Here is a 16,823-nt window from a genome sequence, read left to right as displayed (position 1 = left end):
ACTGCCCAAAGAGGGTCATATATTGCATCCGGGTTTCACTATAGCGATAAGAAGCACGTCTGTGGCTACTTTTTGATGGCAAGTTATTTGAGAACCATGTTTGATTGCACAGGCTTTAGCCTGCACTGTGAGAGGGAAAGGGAGTGAGCAAGCCACCTAACTTAGCATGTGGTGCCAGAAAATGAACATTTTTAGGTTTCCTCTGTTATTTTGTTACTTTCAAAATATCAAAATAGAGCCATCAGAATGTAAAGGTTAAACCAATTTAAAATGTTCATAAAGGTTTTCAAAAACAGGAAACATTTATTGTAATGGTATTTCTGGAGTAGGCGACAATGGCACATTTTTAAAACAGTTATTTTTGTTAACCATAAACTGCTAAGAGGATGGGACTGTAGCTCAATGATAGCTTTGCTGACAGAAGGTCAGAGCTTTCCAAACTTTGCATGTTGGTGATACACTTTTTAGACATGCATCATTTTGTGACACAGTAATTCAGTTTTACTAGCAAACTAACCCCTTTCCTGCCCCGGGAGGAGTGTGGTGAATACTCGCATGACACATCTACACACTGCAACCAACACACTAACATGTCGTAACACAGTTTTGAAATCTCTTGGCTAAATAGTATTAGAAGTATAATAACATTATTTAGCCACCATTATAAAATAAACCAATTATTTTGGGGGGTCATAGAATCATAGAGTTGGAATAGACCACAAGGGCCATCGAGTCCAACCCCCTGCCAAGCAGGAAACACCATCAGAGCACTCCTGACATATGGTTGTCAAGCCTCTGCTTAAAGACCTCCAAAGAAGGAGACTCCGCCACACTCCTTGGCAGCAAATTCCACTGTCAAACAGCTCTTACTGTCAGGAAGTTCTTCCTAATGTTTAGGTGGAATCTTCTTTCTTGTAGTTTGGATCCATTGCTCCGTGTCCGCTTCTCTGGAGCAGCAGAAAACAACCTTTCTCCCTCCTCTATATGACATCCTTTTATATATTTGAACATGGCTATCATATCACCCCTTAACCTCCTCTTCTCCAGGCTAAACATGCCCAGCTCCCTTAGCCGTTCCTCATAAGGCATCGTTTCCAGGCCTTTGACCATTTTGGTTGCCCTCCTCTGGACACGTTCCAGTTTGTCAGTGTCCTTCTTGAACTGTGGTGCCCAGAACTGGACACAGTACTCCAGGTGAGGTCTGACCAGAGCAGAATACAGTGGCACTATTACTTCACTTGATCTAGATGCTATACTCCTATTGATGCAGCCCAGAATTGCATTGGCTTTTTTAGCTGCTGCGTCACACTGTTGGCTCATGTCAAGTTTGTGGTCAACCAAGACTCCTAGATCCTTTTCACATGTACTGCTCTCAAGCCAGGTGTCACCCATCTTGTATTTGTGCCTCTGGAATGTTGCTTAGTTAGACACAATTCTGTCAAAGAATTATTAACAGATTTCAGCTGGAAATATGGAACTCTTTTTGGATTAATGCTTCTAAAATTCAGAATGTATTTATTACTCAGTGACTTGGCCAAGTTTTATTGTTCATTTTGAAAACAGTTGAGATAAACAAGAGATGGCCCCATAGTTTATGTGGCCTTTCACATGCTGCAACTGCTGTGGTTTAATTTCAACCAGGAATGGGGGACTCGTGAGTCCCACCAGCCCCAGCTTGCGTGGCCAATGGTGAGGAATGATGGGAGTTGTAGTCCAAAGGCGTTTGGAGGGCAACAGACTCCCTGTACCTGATTTAAACATTTGGTAAGCTGTTGTAAGAGAAATGTACTTGAAAGTCATTCCAGCCAAAGCCCGCTAACCTATTTTCTTGTAAAGTAATGCAGGACACGCACTGACTGAGTTTATGATGCAGCTACCAGAGAAGGCTATTCTCTGTAATAACAGGAAAGTAGTGACTCCATAGTGGGAGAATATGGCTCCATGGTGGGAGAATTGGAGTGCAAATACACAAGATTGTTCCTGTTCATTTGTGAAGTGTTACAGAATATGATCATATCCTAGCAACACCTTAATATATGCAAAAAGGAGGGTTAAAACAAATAATTTTGCTTAGTACTGCTAGCAACTAAAATTAAAGCTTTTTAAAAAAAGCACAAGACATTGCTTTAGACTGAGCACTCGTCTGTCTCTTCAACAAAGCTAGGCTTCAGAGTGTTGGGATTAAGGTCTGCATCAAACTGCACAGTGGAGTGTTAGCAGGAAAAGCAGGAGAGGCCCACTAAAATATAAACGAGCTGCTTGCCCTTTGGAATCATTCTTCAAGAAACGAAACATTAATCCAAAATGAAGAACGACCTCAGGTATGGGGGTTCTGCCAGATGGAGTCAGCTGGAAATTAAAGCTGATCCAAGGTTGATGGGCAAGGCAAACACAGGAATCTAAGGAATATTATTTTTGTCGGATGAAAGCATACACAGCAGAGGACATGCATAGTGCCATGCAAGACCAGCAGCCTGATCTTTGGCAATTTTGCTTTGTGGACTGAGACTTACTCTCAACTAAGTGTGCTTCGGACTTCCGCTTGGGAATAAGTAGGAGGTTGACTTGGGGTGGATTTATGTCCTGCTTCCTCCCATTCAATTTCTTGGAAAATTACTTTGTCATTCTATGCCCCCTGCCTAACAGAAAGTGGGAATAAACAAATTCCCCATCAGTTTGAATCTGAATTGCTCATTGATTCTTTTGTTCACACTAGTTACTTAGAATACTGTTAAAAATGTGAAAGGTGTGATCTTTTGAGGCTTTCCCAGAGACTAGTTACCTGAAAGTATCACATTGACTATTTGTGTTGCAAAGGTTTATATTTTGTTTTTTCCATCTGAGTTCATTTTTTCTGTAAGATTCGTGTATTATATGGATGGACGGGCTTCAAGTATGTGGGATCTGTTTGTTTGCTTACTAGAGCCCTCAGATCCATCAGCTGGGGGACAAGTGTTTGCACAGGGACTCAGTGGGGGAGACATTCACTTAAATAAAGGTAAAGAGGACTTCTGAATACATCCTCTGCCAGGAATTTGTTTTTGTTACCAAATGTGAGTTCTTAGTTTTTCACATAAAAATTCATGTATGGCTCCTCCCCCCCCCCATCTCCCTCCCCAAATTTCTTCATTTCAGCAGCATTTACTCTTTATTTTTTATAGTTTTCATTTATATACATTACAACAATTATTTAACCAAGTTTTAGCATTTTCAATTTTGACTCCCTCCCCCCTCTTTCTGTAGTTCCTTACATTTATTTTCGTCCTTTCCTGCATACTTCAATTTGCCTCAACTTATTCTTTTAATCGTCTACGCTCATATATATCTCATATCTATTTTTTAAAGTGCAGGTTTTTACAATAATCCCGCCAATGTCTCGATCTGTTTATAGTTTGTTTATAAATACTCAATAAACCACTTCCATTCCTTCTAAAAGGTTTCTTATTCTTCTGGTAAGTTTCGCCATTTCTGCATACTCCATTGGTTTCTGCATTCAATCTTCTTTCTTTGGGACCTCTTCATCCTTCCACTTTTGGACACATTACATTCTTTAATCGGTGCTTTTTCTGGGTATACTCAAGGGTATGCAGTACCAACACCCCCCTTTCCATCCCCAACTGATGAAAATGTTGCATTTACTGTAATAGCTTCATGGTGACTACCACCACCATTTTTTCTTAAAAAAAACAAACCACTATTAATCCTTAAGGTAATATCTGGCAGTCACAAGCCTTTGCTGTTCTCCTTCTGTCTACATCAGTCCCCACACCTTCCTCAGGAGTGCTCTGATGGTGTTTCCTGCTTGGCAGGGGGTTGGACTCGATGGCCCTTGTGGTCTCTTCCAACTCTATGATTCTATGATTCCCACAGAATACAGGAGCTTCCACTTTTTTTATTTTTTTTACAGGGGGGCACAAATGACTTGATGAAATAGGAGTGTGGGGCCATTCCTAAAGTATATTGCCCATTGTGGTGGAAGGAAATGAAACAGGGATTTTGTGCTGGTTGTAATGGATAAAATACAACATGTTCCCCATTTTGTATGTTAGCAAAATAGAAAGATTTCTGCGTGAATAGACATATTTAATTGTGCTTTAATATAAGTTTCTTTGAGAGCCCACTGAACAAAACCAGTAAGGTATAATGGATAGAGTATTCAACTTGGACCAAAGAGATCTGAGTTCAAATCCTCACTCTACCATGAAGCCCAAAATAAAATCATTACCTTTCAGTCTAACTTATCTCACAACATTGTTGTGAGAATATAATGGCACAATCCCAGTGTAAATCATCGGTATCCTTAGTATCTTCTTGGGAGGGTAGGTAACAAATTTAAACAATATTCCTATTTGGGCACATATATTTGAAAAATATATTATTCATATCAATAGCTTGCTATATTGTCATTTTAATCTGATTGCACCAACCATTGAAAAAATAAAGGAATGCAATGCCTGCTCCATCATTTAAATAGTTAAGGAATGGCTCAGAGAGAGGCAGGACAAGGGCTGTTGGGGGCTTAATGGCTAAGGCTTACATTTATTGTACTTCTGTAAACTGTAAACTGGCATGGGATTGCACCATTATGTCTTGGTACTTCAGCAACGCAAGAAAGCAAAACAGGTGTGCAGGCAATAATATAAGGATGACAATAGTAACTGCTGCAGTGCCTCTGATGTCAGCGGATAATTGTCGTTTGTTCTTGCAGCGTTCTTTTCCCCTCTATTTGGAATCATGGGGCACTATGCGCCTGAATGATTTTCTGTAGCGGTGTCTCTGCACAAGCCTACTCAGTTGGTTCACTACAGTAAAACAGAAGTGTGATTGATGTGTTTTGTTGTAGGGAATAAAGGAAGCCAATGCAGATTCTACTGTGGTTCCATGCTTCAATGACGTTTGGTATTTATAGGAATATTCCACCTGGCTCTAAAAGACTTTGTATAATACCATAACATTCAGATAAATAACCAAACCTGTTTTGGAATGTCTGATTGCCTTCTGTTTTATTACTAGTTTGATGCTGAGAGAGATGAGGAAGAAGTATTCAAAGACATAAGCATGGCAGTTGACAACAAACTGTTTCCTCCTAAAGAACCTGTTGAAGGTGAGTTGATTATTAACCCCCAAATACTGTAGGCCCAGTATTTTCAAGATCAAAATATATTAATGCTTCAGAAAAAGTATATTAATAAAAAAAGTTAAATGTCATTGTTTTTAGGGGGTTCCATGTCTATTAAGGTAAAGGTAAAGGGACCCCTGACCATTAGGTCCAGTCGTGACCGACTCTGGGGTTGCGGCGCTCATCTCGCTTTATTGGCCAAGGAAGCCGGTGTACAGCTTCCGGGTCATGTGGCCAGCATGACTAAGCCACTTCTGGTGAATCAGAGCAGCACATGGAAACCCCGTTTACCTTTCCGCCGGAGCAGTACCTATTTATCTACTTGCACTAATATGTGACATTTTCTGAGTGCTATTAATGTTCTGTTGATATACAATATATAATGTATGAGACAGGGATGGTTCACATATTCCCAAATTCATACTTGAAAAGTGCTACCATAAAGGATTTTTAAAACCACATTTGGATCATAATGTGTTAAGTTATCATCACACATTACAGTGTATAAGGATGAATTGACCCATTTTTCTCCTGAATATGATTTGTGTGTAAGATTTAGCAGTGTGCAAAGCAGCCCACAATATTTTTTCTTGGTAGCAGGCCTTTCTCATACTAAAAACACAAAAACCCACTGGTATTTATTAGCATACTATAATGTTGTATGTGTGTACATGTGCACTGTGTGATTTGTTTACAGTTTTGTAAACATAGGAAATGCAAAAAAAATTAATATATATATATTAAGCAGGTCTTGTGCTTCGAGGACCTCAGGTTAACGCCCCGGAAAGAAATTCACACAGACTCATATTTTAGTTTAAGGTTGATGGGCAAAATTTAGGCCACAACTTTATTGATTACACAATGTGAGCGGTATTGGCTTAGGCACTGACAAACTATAACTGACTCCTGCCCACCCCACAGGAGGTCTGGAAGGGTAAACCAAACAAGGGAGCTACATCAATGCAAATTGACTGTAGCTCACCCCAGTGTTCCTGTGGTCCTGGCATGGCCCTAGCCCTTCAAGCAGACTTCAGACGAGATCCAGGACCCCCAGATTCCTTTAACGGAATACCCTTTTCATGGAGGGGCAGGTGATGGCCACACCTCACCTCCCCCATCCACAACTAAGTCAGTGCCTAACCGCCCAATCTTACAAAGTTGTGACAATTGCTGGGAGGTAGGCGAAAACCAAATGGCCAGTGCCAATCTGCCACGTGGACAAAATTCCTACCAGGCCCCTGCCACAAAACAGGTGACCAACCAAAATCCCAAGCAAGGCCAAAGCACAGAAAACCAAAGAGGGCGGGTGGGTGGGTGTTCGGCCACGCGAAGCAAGTGGCTCTGATGTGTCACACTGCCGTTTATAAATAATCCTCCTCCCCCAACCCGCAAATCAATCTGATTGGGTTCGCAACTGGCGCAATCGTGGGACCACCTCAGAAACAACCAGGCTATGCCCAGCCTCCAGATGCTGTGGGGGCCCCAAGGTCCCACGTGCAAGCAGTCAAACTATCATTTTAACCTCTACCTCTATTTTATTCGAACTATTTCTTCTGTCAAACAGAAATAAGATATTAAAGAGAAATCCTTAATTATGATTCTTCCTTTCCTATTAGGGTGAGGGAAACCTATAAAAAGCTGAACAAAAGAATTAAAAGCCAAAGAGCCCTTTGCTTACATCAAAGATTTTAATAAAGCAATATTTTAACTCAGTTACCTCCACTATTAATATAATTTCTTCCTGCAGTGTATCTATTCCAACCTGCAGACTTTCAGCAGAGTGTTTTTGTAGCATATCCAAGCCTTTGCATCTTAAATTCCAATACTGTAATTGGTAGGAAGAAATGATTTTTTAAAGGAAAAAACTACTTGCAGTCTTCAAAGACGACAATATAGTCTTATTCATTGTTGCTTCCTAACATATAATAAGGCTGTTGCTAAGGGCAACAACTTGTCATGAAATTCTGCAGTTTAAATATTTTTTTTTTAAAAAAAGGAATTAGAAATACCTGAGGATAAGAATGAAACACTTTTATCATTCTGATGCCAATCAATCTATAGGAAATTGTTGTCTTAACAAGACAGCGTCTTGCTGTCTTCATAATTTAAAACCACTTTTCTAGCATTCTGTGTGTCAATACAACACTTTAAACTTTAAAGCTGTTTATATGTATCTCATTATATATTTGCCCATAAACAAAAAGGGCAAATAGATGAGCAGTATCTCTCTTGGAGGTTATTTCAAATCAAAAAATGAACAGATAAGATAGAATTGAAAACATTCCTTAAAGACTTGCCATCAAAAGCAGAGTATAAGTTACAAACAAAAGTAGTGCTGAACTGTGTAGGGAAAAATAAACTGGCTTTGTGTGAGGCAGACATACACATGTCAGTGATCATGAGTTCCCAGATGTATGGTTTCCAACATTAATAAAAGTTTTTCCTATCCCTGCCCATTTCCCCCACTGCAACTCCACCTCCCTGGTGGGCTTCTGGCTTGGGACTCCAAAGTACTAGGGACAGGAGGGGGGAGGTTCAAAACAACCTGGAGAATATTTGCAACGAAATATTGGTTGCCGGGAAAAAGTTAAGCTGTCTAGGTGGATAGTAATTATATATTAGAAACCAGCAGCTGATGATACCATTTTCTCAGAGCAGCAGACTAAGGAGAGGATTGTAGACTATTGAGAGGCCCCTTAAGGTACACCTGCCCCATTGTAACTCCCTTTGTTGCCACTGCATTTGAAGGGGAGCAGAGTCAGAGGTTGTAGCAGCTGGATAGAGGAATCCTTGCCACTACATAGAAACAGATTGACCATTTGAAAAAGAGGACAGGACTCTTGCACATTAATTGTTGTGTAGGAGAGGGAATTTCAGCAGGCATAGCTGGAGGAGATAGGGCCAGTGAGTGTGTCAATATATTTGAGGATTGTTTTCTGTTTTGGTTTGTGGACTGGAATCCACCTTTACTATCCATGGTAGATAAAGACAGTTTGGGAAGCAGATTGTGCAGTTAAGGTATGGTTACCAGACGTCTGTTTCCCGGGGACAGTCCCCAGATTTGCAAATCTGTCCCAGGATTTATATTTTAAGTGTTGTAGATTTATTAGTAGGGAATGAATGTTGCGTGATCGGTTCAACGGCACAAGACACATCATACGGGGACTTCCGGCGAGGCAAAATGGCAAAATGGCAGCGAGCAGCTCCTGAAGCCAGCCAGAGCCAACTGTGCTACCAGGCTGGCTCCAGGCGGCTGAGACTGCCGCTGCCACTGCTGAGGGGGAACCAGGGATGCCTGGCGCATCAACTGGGGGAAGCGCTGACCCCCGGCCCGCCGCGACCCAAATCGAGCCAGGAGCAAAAGCGCCTGGTCACCCGACTGACTGCCCAGTGGTGCTCCGGGGCCAGGAAAACCCCGGAGCCAACGCAGGGAGAAGTTGGAGAGGAGAAGGAGAAGGAAGAGAGAGAGAGAGAGGAAGGAGAAAAAAGGGGAGCCCCAACCTTGCTGCGCCACTGCCACTGCTGAGGAGGAGAGGTAGGAGAGCACCGGGAGGGCAAGGACACGTGGCTGACCCAAGGCCCGACCCGAGCCTACTCCATGGCGACTAGCTCCACTGGCGGAGGAAGAGGAGTGCGGGGGGAGCACACCGCCCCTGGCAGCGCGATCCGGGCAGGGTGCCATCACGGCTGCCCCCCACCCCTGCCTGCTCCGCCACTGGCTAGTTCTTCAAGAGAGCAGGCCAAGGCCCAGGGGAAGGCTGCGCGACAGAGGAGACCACAGAAGAGAAGATATTACTTCTTTTTTAAGTAACTTTTTTAAAATAACTTTTTTTTCTCTCTCTCTTTTTTTAAAAAAGTGTCCCCGGATACTTTGAAAAAAATCTGGTAACCTTAAGTTAAGGTGAAGTGATACAGTTATGGTAAAGCGATCTGTTTTAGATAGTAGAGGGTGATGAGGGTGATCGATGACAGCAGACATTAGTGTCTGAATGGCGCTGCAAGATGTCTTAGAAGTGTTAGCCCTAGCAGGGGAGGCGGATCCATTTGGTCCCTTTTTTGGGCAGCGACATATCTTGGCCTCGCTTCAAAGCAGGTCGTTCCAGGAGCAAAACGTTGAGGAGCAGGGGTACTTTCCACATTCTTCCCCCTTTCACATTTGAACTCGTCTGATAATAACAAGAGAAGCAACATTAAAGCATGGTAAGGAGTTGTTCGACCGAAGCATCTGTTCATGAAGACGTATCCTTGGTGACAAACATTCTGCAGCTGAGAAAGCAGGAGAGTGCAGAACGAGGTTTATGAAGGAGTGTTAGAGCTCCAAGCAGGACATGCAGCAATGCATGAGAACTAGCCCAATGCTCATAATGGTTGGCTGGATGAAGGAGGCTAGAAGGTTCCACACAGCAGGAGCAAGAAAAAATGATTCTATTTTTCAGCACAAATCTTAGTGTTATCCTATCTGAAATGGTCTCCTTTTATGCTCTTTTAAGGAACTGATTATTCTGATAAATACGAAGCAGCTTGATTTTAAAAAAAACACATAGGCTGAGAAAGATGCCTAACGACACCGAAAACATGTTCGCTGTCTAAATTGACCAGAATCTCCTTCCTGACCCCCTGAAACTATGCATACTTTGACTTGTACAGTCTCTACCTCTGTAGAGTAAAGCTGAGTACACTAGTAGTTCCCCTTGGCAATTAATGAGAATTTTTAAAAAAAGCCTTTCTGTGCTTCACTACAATTGGAACTAAGTCTGAACAGTAGAAAAGTAAGAAAGAAAATTACCTTCAAAACTTTCATTTATGTTAAAGACGTGAAGCACGTTAGTTATAAAATACGTTATACAACCCAATGCGTGTTTATTTGGACGGTGCAGTCCTAAGCCCTGGGTTGATAGGGATTGAGGGTAGGGTGGTACATATTTTGTTCATCACCAGTCTCCACTGACAGAGCAGAACATCACTAGTATATGTGGAGTGGAGTGGGGGTGTAAATCATGACATACATACAACCGTACATACAGTGAAACCTATCAATCCTTTTTCAGAAGATCTCTTTCCTATTTTAGGTCCAGGTGAAGTTGACCTTAATCTCACTGTGGACCTTGGAGATATTGCTGATAATGAATTTGACTTTGAAGACCAGGTAATGGATTTTATCAGTTAAAAGCGTTCTCTCATTCATATCATCTTTTAGGTCACTTGCTTTAGCTTCCATTTTTCTCTCAGGTTGTGTTCACAACCTAATTTACTCTGCATTTACTCTGCACCCAATAAATCTGCACCAATAAATCTGCACCTAATTTACTCAACCATTTGCTCTGCACCCAGTGTGCTCACAACACTGGTTTCCAAAGTGGTGCACGCAGGACATTAACCACAATCCACCTCTGTTGTCCTTTAGTTTCTTACAAAATACTGCATTTTGATGCTTTTTCTTCCAAACCAGCATCAATCCAAATTGATGGGCTGGCTGTGTTTTAAGCAGGTAATGTGTACAGAGCCTTAGCCTCCTTGTACACTAAAGGATAGACTTCTGTGATATAGAGGGTTAAATTATTCATGTGACTACTTAAATTATTTCATTGTTCAACATACTGTTACAGATTTTTTTAAAAAATTGTGATATTTCTTAAATATAGGGGTGAAGGCAGACGTATTCTACAAATGATGGAAATAGTTGTGTAAACCACTTTTAATGTTGTTTTATGTGTACAACATAATAGATGCAGCATTCAAAGCACTTCCACCACATTTCAGAATGTATGTCATTCTTCATCACAAGCATATTGTTATTATTCTGAAGAAACCTAATGCTTCTCAGTACTGTGTTCCTATGTTCTTTGTATTCTTTTCTTTTACAGACTCCCCTCAGTTACAAACAAATTTTCCCTTTCATGTTGCGCAATTTGTTCTGGTTTCTGAGGGGAAGTACTGTCAGTTTTTTTAGGCCAGTGAATTTTCAGAACACAAGGTTCACTTTCAATTCTTCAGCACAGCGATTGCATTAAGGCTACAGTCCTATACACACTTACCTGGGAATGAGCTCCACTAAACTCAGTGGCACTTACTTCCGGGTAGACATGCCCAGGATTGCATTATTTCAGTCTATAGCATCATCCCTCTATTTCCCAACTTCACCAGGAGGATGCTGTCGCTTATGTAGCCAACATTATATGATCCAAACACAAAAGGGAGGTATCAGTAGGCTTGGGGGGAAATTGTAGAAGAACAGAAAAAAATACTGGGGCGGTGCAAACCCCTTGAAAAGCAGCCCCATTATTGCTTTTCTTTTTCTGTTGCTTTCCTGGAGTTTGCCAAGGTACATTTTTAACAGAAGGATGTGCAACTGTGTGTTTAGATGTACAAGGGATTTAGCTGTGCAAGGGATTCACTTAAGAACGCTACACCATAAACAGTGATCTATTTTTCAAACTGCCTTCAGCTATGTGAAAATACTGATTATCCAATGAACCCATGCCTTTCTAAGGAATTGCTGAATGCATTAGGTCAAAAAGTGAAAAGTAGAGTTGCGGTATTCCCCAAAGTGAAAAACTGGATGGAGATATTGAGCTTTCTTTGGGGTGTGTGGGGGGGTGTCAGAGGTTTTTTTTGGTCAAAGTTGTATAGCTTTTGTGATGGCTTGTGAATGCTCTCCGCAAGAAATGCCTCTGCTCACTCAGAGATACATATATACATCCTTTATTTTACACATGTACAAGCAGCACACATAATCATGCGTCCGAATCCTGTGAGTCAGATTCTCGGAGTGACTTACGTCTCCCCTTTTCCAGCAGAAGAGGCGAAGCATTCTCATTTGATGTCTCTGCCCCCTCCTCTTTAACACTCTCCTTTCCTGGGCAGATGGAACCGGCACTGCCTTTCTATCAGTGCCAAAGCTTCCTGTGCAGTGTTGAGGTTCTGCTCCAACATCTGAGAGCCTTCCCTCCTCCTGAGTTTCCCTCCTTTCCTCCACTGTCACTTCCTGCCCCCCTTCCTCTGCTTGTCTCTCCTCCTCCCCTGCACACTTATCTGAAGAAGTGTGCATGCACACGAAAGCTCATACCAAGAACTAACTTAGTTGGTCTTTAAGGTGCTACTGGAAGGAATTTTTTTATTTTGACTATGGCAGACCAACACGGCTACCTATCTACTACTCCTCCCCTGCGTTCTCTGTCAATACCAGTGGCGTAACGTGGGGGGTGCAGGGGGGGCCGGCCGCACCGGGCGCAACATCTGGGGTTTAGGGTTAGGGGGCGCAAATCCACGGGTTAGGGGGTGCAAATCCACGGGTTAGGGGGCGCAAATTACTTGCCTTGCCCCGGGTGCTAACAACCCACGCTACGCCACTGGTCAATACCATGACAGCTTTTGGGGGGCTTTTCTTTCATTTTTTAAAAAACAAAAATAGCCCAATTTGCCATACGTCTGAGTTTTCCCAGACATTTTGCTGATTCAGCAAAAATCCACCCAGACGCTATTTTTCTGAGCGATTCCCAGATGTATGGCGGCCCTAATGAAAAGTGGAGTAAGAATTCGTAACATTTGGTTGGCTCCAGAGCTTTCATCAGTAGGACTCTGCTCATAGGACACTTGTGGAAGACAGGAGGGGCTGTTTTTGCCTTTCCTCCTACAGCTCACTGTGACCCCTGAAAAGACCCACACTGGAACAGAGTGGGAGGTGGCAAGTGTGAGCTCCTTTGGGAAGAAAATGAGGGCTGCAGGAAGAAGGGGAAACTGGCAGAAGTTGTGGCCTCTTCTGACTCTCCATCCAGCAGGATCTTCCACTGGATCTTTAGCCCTTCTGTTTGAGGAAGGAAGACCTCTGTTTTCAGAACGTCAAATCTGGATGCAGCCTGATGAAATTATCTGGAAAAGGAAATGGGAACCAGAAGGCACTGTAGAATTTTCTAGTCATCCACCAGCAACTTCACATAAAATCGAAACATGTTGCTAAAGTTGCAGACAGTAACATTAGTTTCAAACACTGGAAGTTCAAAATAAGTGGACGAGAACATGAAATTACTTGAGCTATGCTCAGTTACCAGCTTCACAGAATAAAGAGCTTTATTAAACGGCGCAAAACCAGCTTTTGCGGTCGAATTCTTTATTAGTATTCAGCTTTATACCCTGAGCCTTGTCTTACCTTCCATTAGAAAAGACTTCTACTCATCAGTGGTGAAGATGTAAATATATTTGGGGCACATCTCTTAGAAGTGGGTGTACAATTCTGAACCTTACAAGTCTATCATTGTATTATTTATTTATTCATTTTATGTGTTACATTTATATACCACCTTTATCTTCCAAGGATCTCAAGGTGGTGTACACAGTTCTCCTCCTTCCCATTTCATCCTCACAACAACTGTGTGAGGTGGGTTGGGCTAAGAGATGGTGGCTGGCCCAAGGACACCCAGTGAGCTTCAGGGCTGAGTGGGGATTCAAACCCTGCTCTCCCAGTCCAACACTGACTTCATTATCCTTAGGGTATGAAGAGATTCTGTTTATTTTGCTGTGTGAAGCATTTTTGAGCTATAATGAATGATACAGGTCACTCTATGAGGTATAGCTTTAGTATATGGACCCAGACTTGCCCTTTCACGAATTGTAGTACTTCATTCATTTTACTCCCTGAGCTGCTTTGTCCCCCATGTTTCCTTTATATCAGGTATGGGGAAACTGCAGCCTTCCAGATGCTAGTGGAATCCCACTCCCATCATTCCTCACTATTGGCGATGTAGAGTCTGATAAAATCTGAAGGATCACAGGCTCGCTGTCCTTGGTTCATGTGGTTGAAGAAGCAGCTGGGGAAGGGAGTGAGTTTTAGCAGAAAAGATCCAGAGGGAAAATTGTTAATAAAACAGTTCCCCCACTTAGCATGCATCTCCTGAGGCAGTTTTTCCTCAGCATATGCTTTCTGTAAAAGAAAAATTAAAAAATATCAGTGTCACACGTTATTTGGGCCACAGCTATTGTGTTCTATTGAAGTTTTAAAATACATGGACAAATGTCTCCTTATCATGGTAATAATTCTTATAGCCATTTTTGTTAAGGGCTTTAACTGCACTGTTTCAAAAGGGTGCCATGGTGAGAGCTCATGGTGGGTGTTGTTAAGGGGTTAGCAATCAAACAATAATTGCAGTCACCACTGGTGGTGTTAGTCTAAGAGAGATTTACTTCTCAAATAGAAATTGGCAGAGTAGGAAGTCATGAGGCTTTGATTAATTTTGTCAGTTACAAGATCTTATCTTTTACTAGATGAAATGAACCAAATGCAGATAGTTTTATTTGACTCTCGGCCCTACACAGAGCAGCAAATTATGGTTGGCAGTAATGAGATCTCACTGTCTACGTGGAGAAGCACAGGCATGAGAAATCAGAAGTGTTTGCTGCAATTTTAAGAAGCTGATTAAACAATTCTTGAACTTAGCAAGAATAGTCAAGAGGGCAACCGCTTTCGTTGTTTTAGATTCCTAATGCATGGATTTTGAGTATACATTTTTCTTGCATGCTTCCATACATGCAAAAAGTTTGACTTGCGTTTTGCTCAGGCAAAGAGGAAGAATACTCCCTCATCCAGAATGTTTGGTTTAGAGTATGATGCCATGAAACATTGTCATACAATCCCTTCCACCCATTGAAAGAGGGGTGTGATGATGACCGCAGGGGCAAGTCCTGCTTCGCCAGTGCATGCCGCTGTCATGCTCCTTTAATGTACATGTGCCAGAAGGAATTATACTTGCATGCCAATGTATATGTGCAGAGCTCCTCCACATCTGGACAGACTGTGGCCTAATTTGGGCCCCTCTTTAAATAAATGTGCTCTGCAAATCAGTATGTACGTATAACACCTGATGTAGCTTGAACACATGGACTTTGCAGGAGAATGACAGGCAGTAGGTTAGCATCACACCGTTATAATTAGAATACTACCTGTTTACAGCCTCTGTCTGAATGAAACCTACTTGCAGCCTTTATCTGAGCAATACTAAAACCCTTCCCCATGCTAACAGCAAATAAAAGTGCCCTATCTTCAAAGTTTGCTGTCGCTGCCTGAGAATATTGTGACTGTAACAGAAACTGAATGCTCCGCTGATTTTCTCATTACTCAGGGCCATCTTCAAACTGTGAATTGTCCCAAGCACTTTTCTGCTAAGAATATCAAATAAGGAGAAGATGCGTATCTAGGTATCAGTGTGTCATATGTAGCTGAGAGTAGATAAAGCACCTGTCAGAGAGATCGGGCCAAGAGGGTTAGGTTTCCAAGCAACCATGTGCAGCAAAGGAGCTGAAAGCTAGCAGATATTATCAGAACACTTTGACAGCCAACGGAAGCTAAAGGCATCCATATGTTAAGCACGTGATGCTTCTAAAATATCAGCAATAGCAAAGCAGCGATTCTTAAACTGTATGGTACAGTACTACTTCGAGTTACTAACAGGTTTAGCTCATTTTCTTATGTAATGGCCATCATCTTGCTCCTTTAGAGGTTTTGAAATTTAAAATGCATCCAGAAAATGTGCAGCTTTTGAAGCAGCTTCTTAAGGAAAGAGGTCGACACATTTTTGTTTGGTTTGCTAGGCAGACATTATTTGTTCTTGTCAGTCATGGTGCTGTCAAAATGTGTGATGTGAAGGGCAAGAATTTAGGAGCTGTTCTGGGTAGAAGATTGACATTACTGCACAGAGTAAGATAAGACATGAAGAAGAAGAAGAAGAAGAAGAAGAAGAAGAAGAAGAAGAAGAAGAAGAAGAAACAACAAGAAATAGTACCCATGTACTTACGATGTGCTATTTTTTTCTTAAGGACTGAAGATGCTTCTCTCGGTTGCTGTTAAGTTGGAAGAATATTAGCCTTAAATTTTAAACATTCATAAAAATGTTTCAAGAGCCTTATCCAATTTGCTATCCGCTAGATACAGTGCAAAGCGGTATATAATCAAGTGGTAATAATTTTTATGAAATAAATAAATAAGCCCCAGGCAACATGGCCAACGCTCAGTTATGATGGGAATTGTAGTCTAAAAGATCTAGCTAATACCTGATTGGGGTTGGCAGGCCTAAGTTGCTTTACTCAGCAAATGGAAACATTGACCAGGCAAACACATAGGAGACTTTGCAAAGAAGATAGTTCAGAAGATAATTCAGTTCCTGTTTCTGCCCTGGAGGTAACAAGATTGGCAAGCAGTGCATAAGATGTTTTGAAATATGAAATCCATATATCTGAATACTTGGAATGACCCCTATGCTGACCTAGCATAGGAATAAGAAATTGGACACTTGCAGCCTGATCCTGATCCTGTGTTAGTGGAAACATGTCTCAGTGAGTTAAATGGGACTTACTACTAGTTCTTAGTAAACCTACCTAGGATTGCATCCCTAGGACCAAACTAGATGTTGAATACAGCCACATAGCATTATTCCCAGCAGTCCTCATACCTACAAACTAACTTGGCTAAACTGGCCTTAAAGGACCTGGTGTCTGGTGAAGGATTCCAGCTGAGCAGTCAGCTTGGTGCAACCATGCAGCCTAGATTGCATCCTTTTCCTAAAGCAGCAGTTCTCAAACTTTGTTTTTCATCATACCATTTGAAAATTGTTGGAGGTCTTGGAAGAACTTTTTTAAAAAAAAAATCAAAGCACATAAATTATCCATATTTCTATTTATTAAAAAATAGTCAGAGTTGGGAACATCATCCAGACTA

The 16,823-nt window shown here is 41.7% G+C and overlaps 1 protein-coding gene across 2 annotated transcripts in view; it reads left to right on the top strand.

Moving 5' to 3' along the window:
- AK5 (adenylate kinase 5) overlaps positions 1 to 16,823 on the top strand; it is an 88,258-nt gene that overhangs the window by 44,325 nt on the left and 27,110 nt on the right. For both annotated transcript variants that reach the window (XM_082227285.1, XM_082227286.1), the window contains 2 exons: positions 5,014 to 5,104; positions 10,189 to 10,265. In XM_082227285.1, the coding sequence (XP_082083411.1) occupies positions 5,014 to 5,104; positions 10,189 to 10,265 (168 nt within the window). The remainder of the gene's footprint in view (positions 1 to 5,013; positions 5,105 to 10,188; positions 10,266 to 16,823) is intronic.

The sequence above is a fragment of the Podarcis vaucheri genome (assembly GCF_965113315.1).
Source record: "Podarcis vaucheri genome assembly, chromosome: 6".
Lineage (NCBI taxonomy): Eukaryota > Metazoa > Chordata > Lepidosauria > Squamata > Lacertidae > Podarcis > Podarcis vaucheri.
This window is presented reverse-complemented; position numbering and strand designations above follow the sequence as displayed.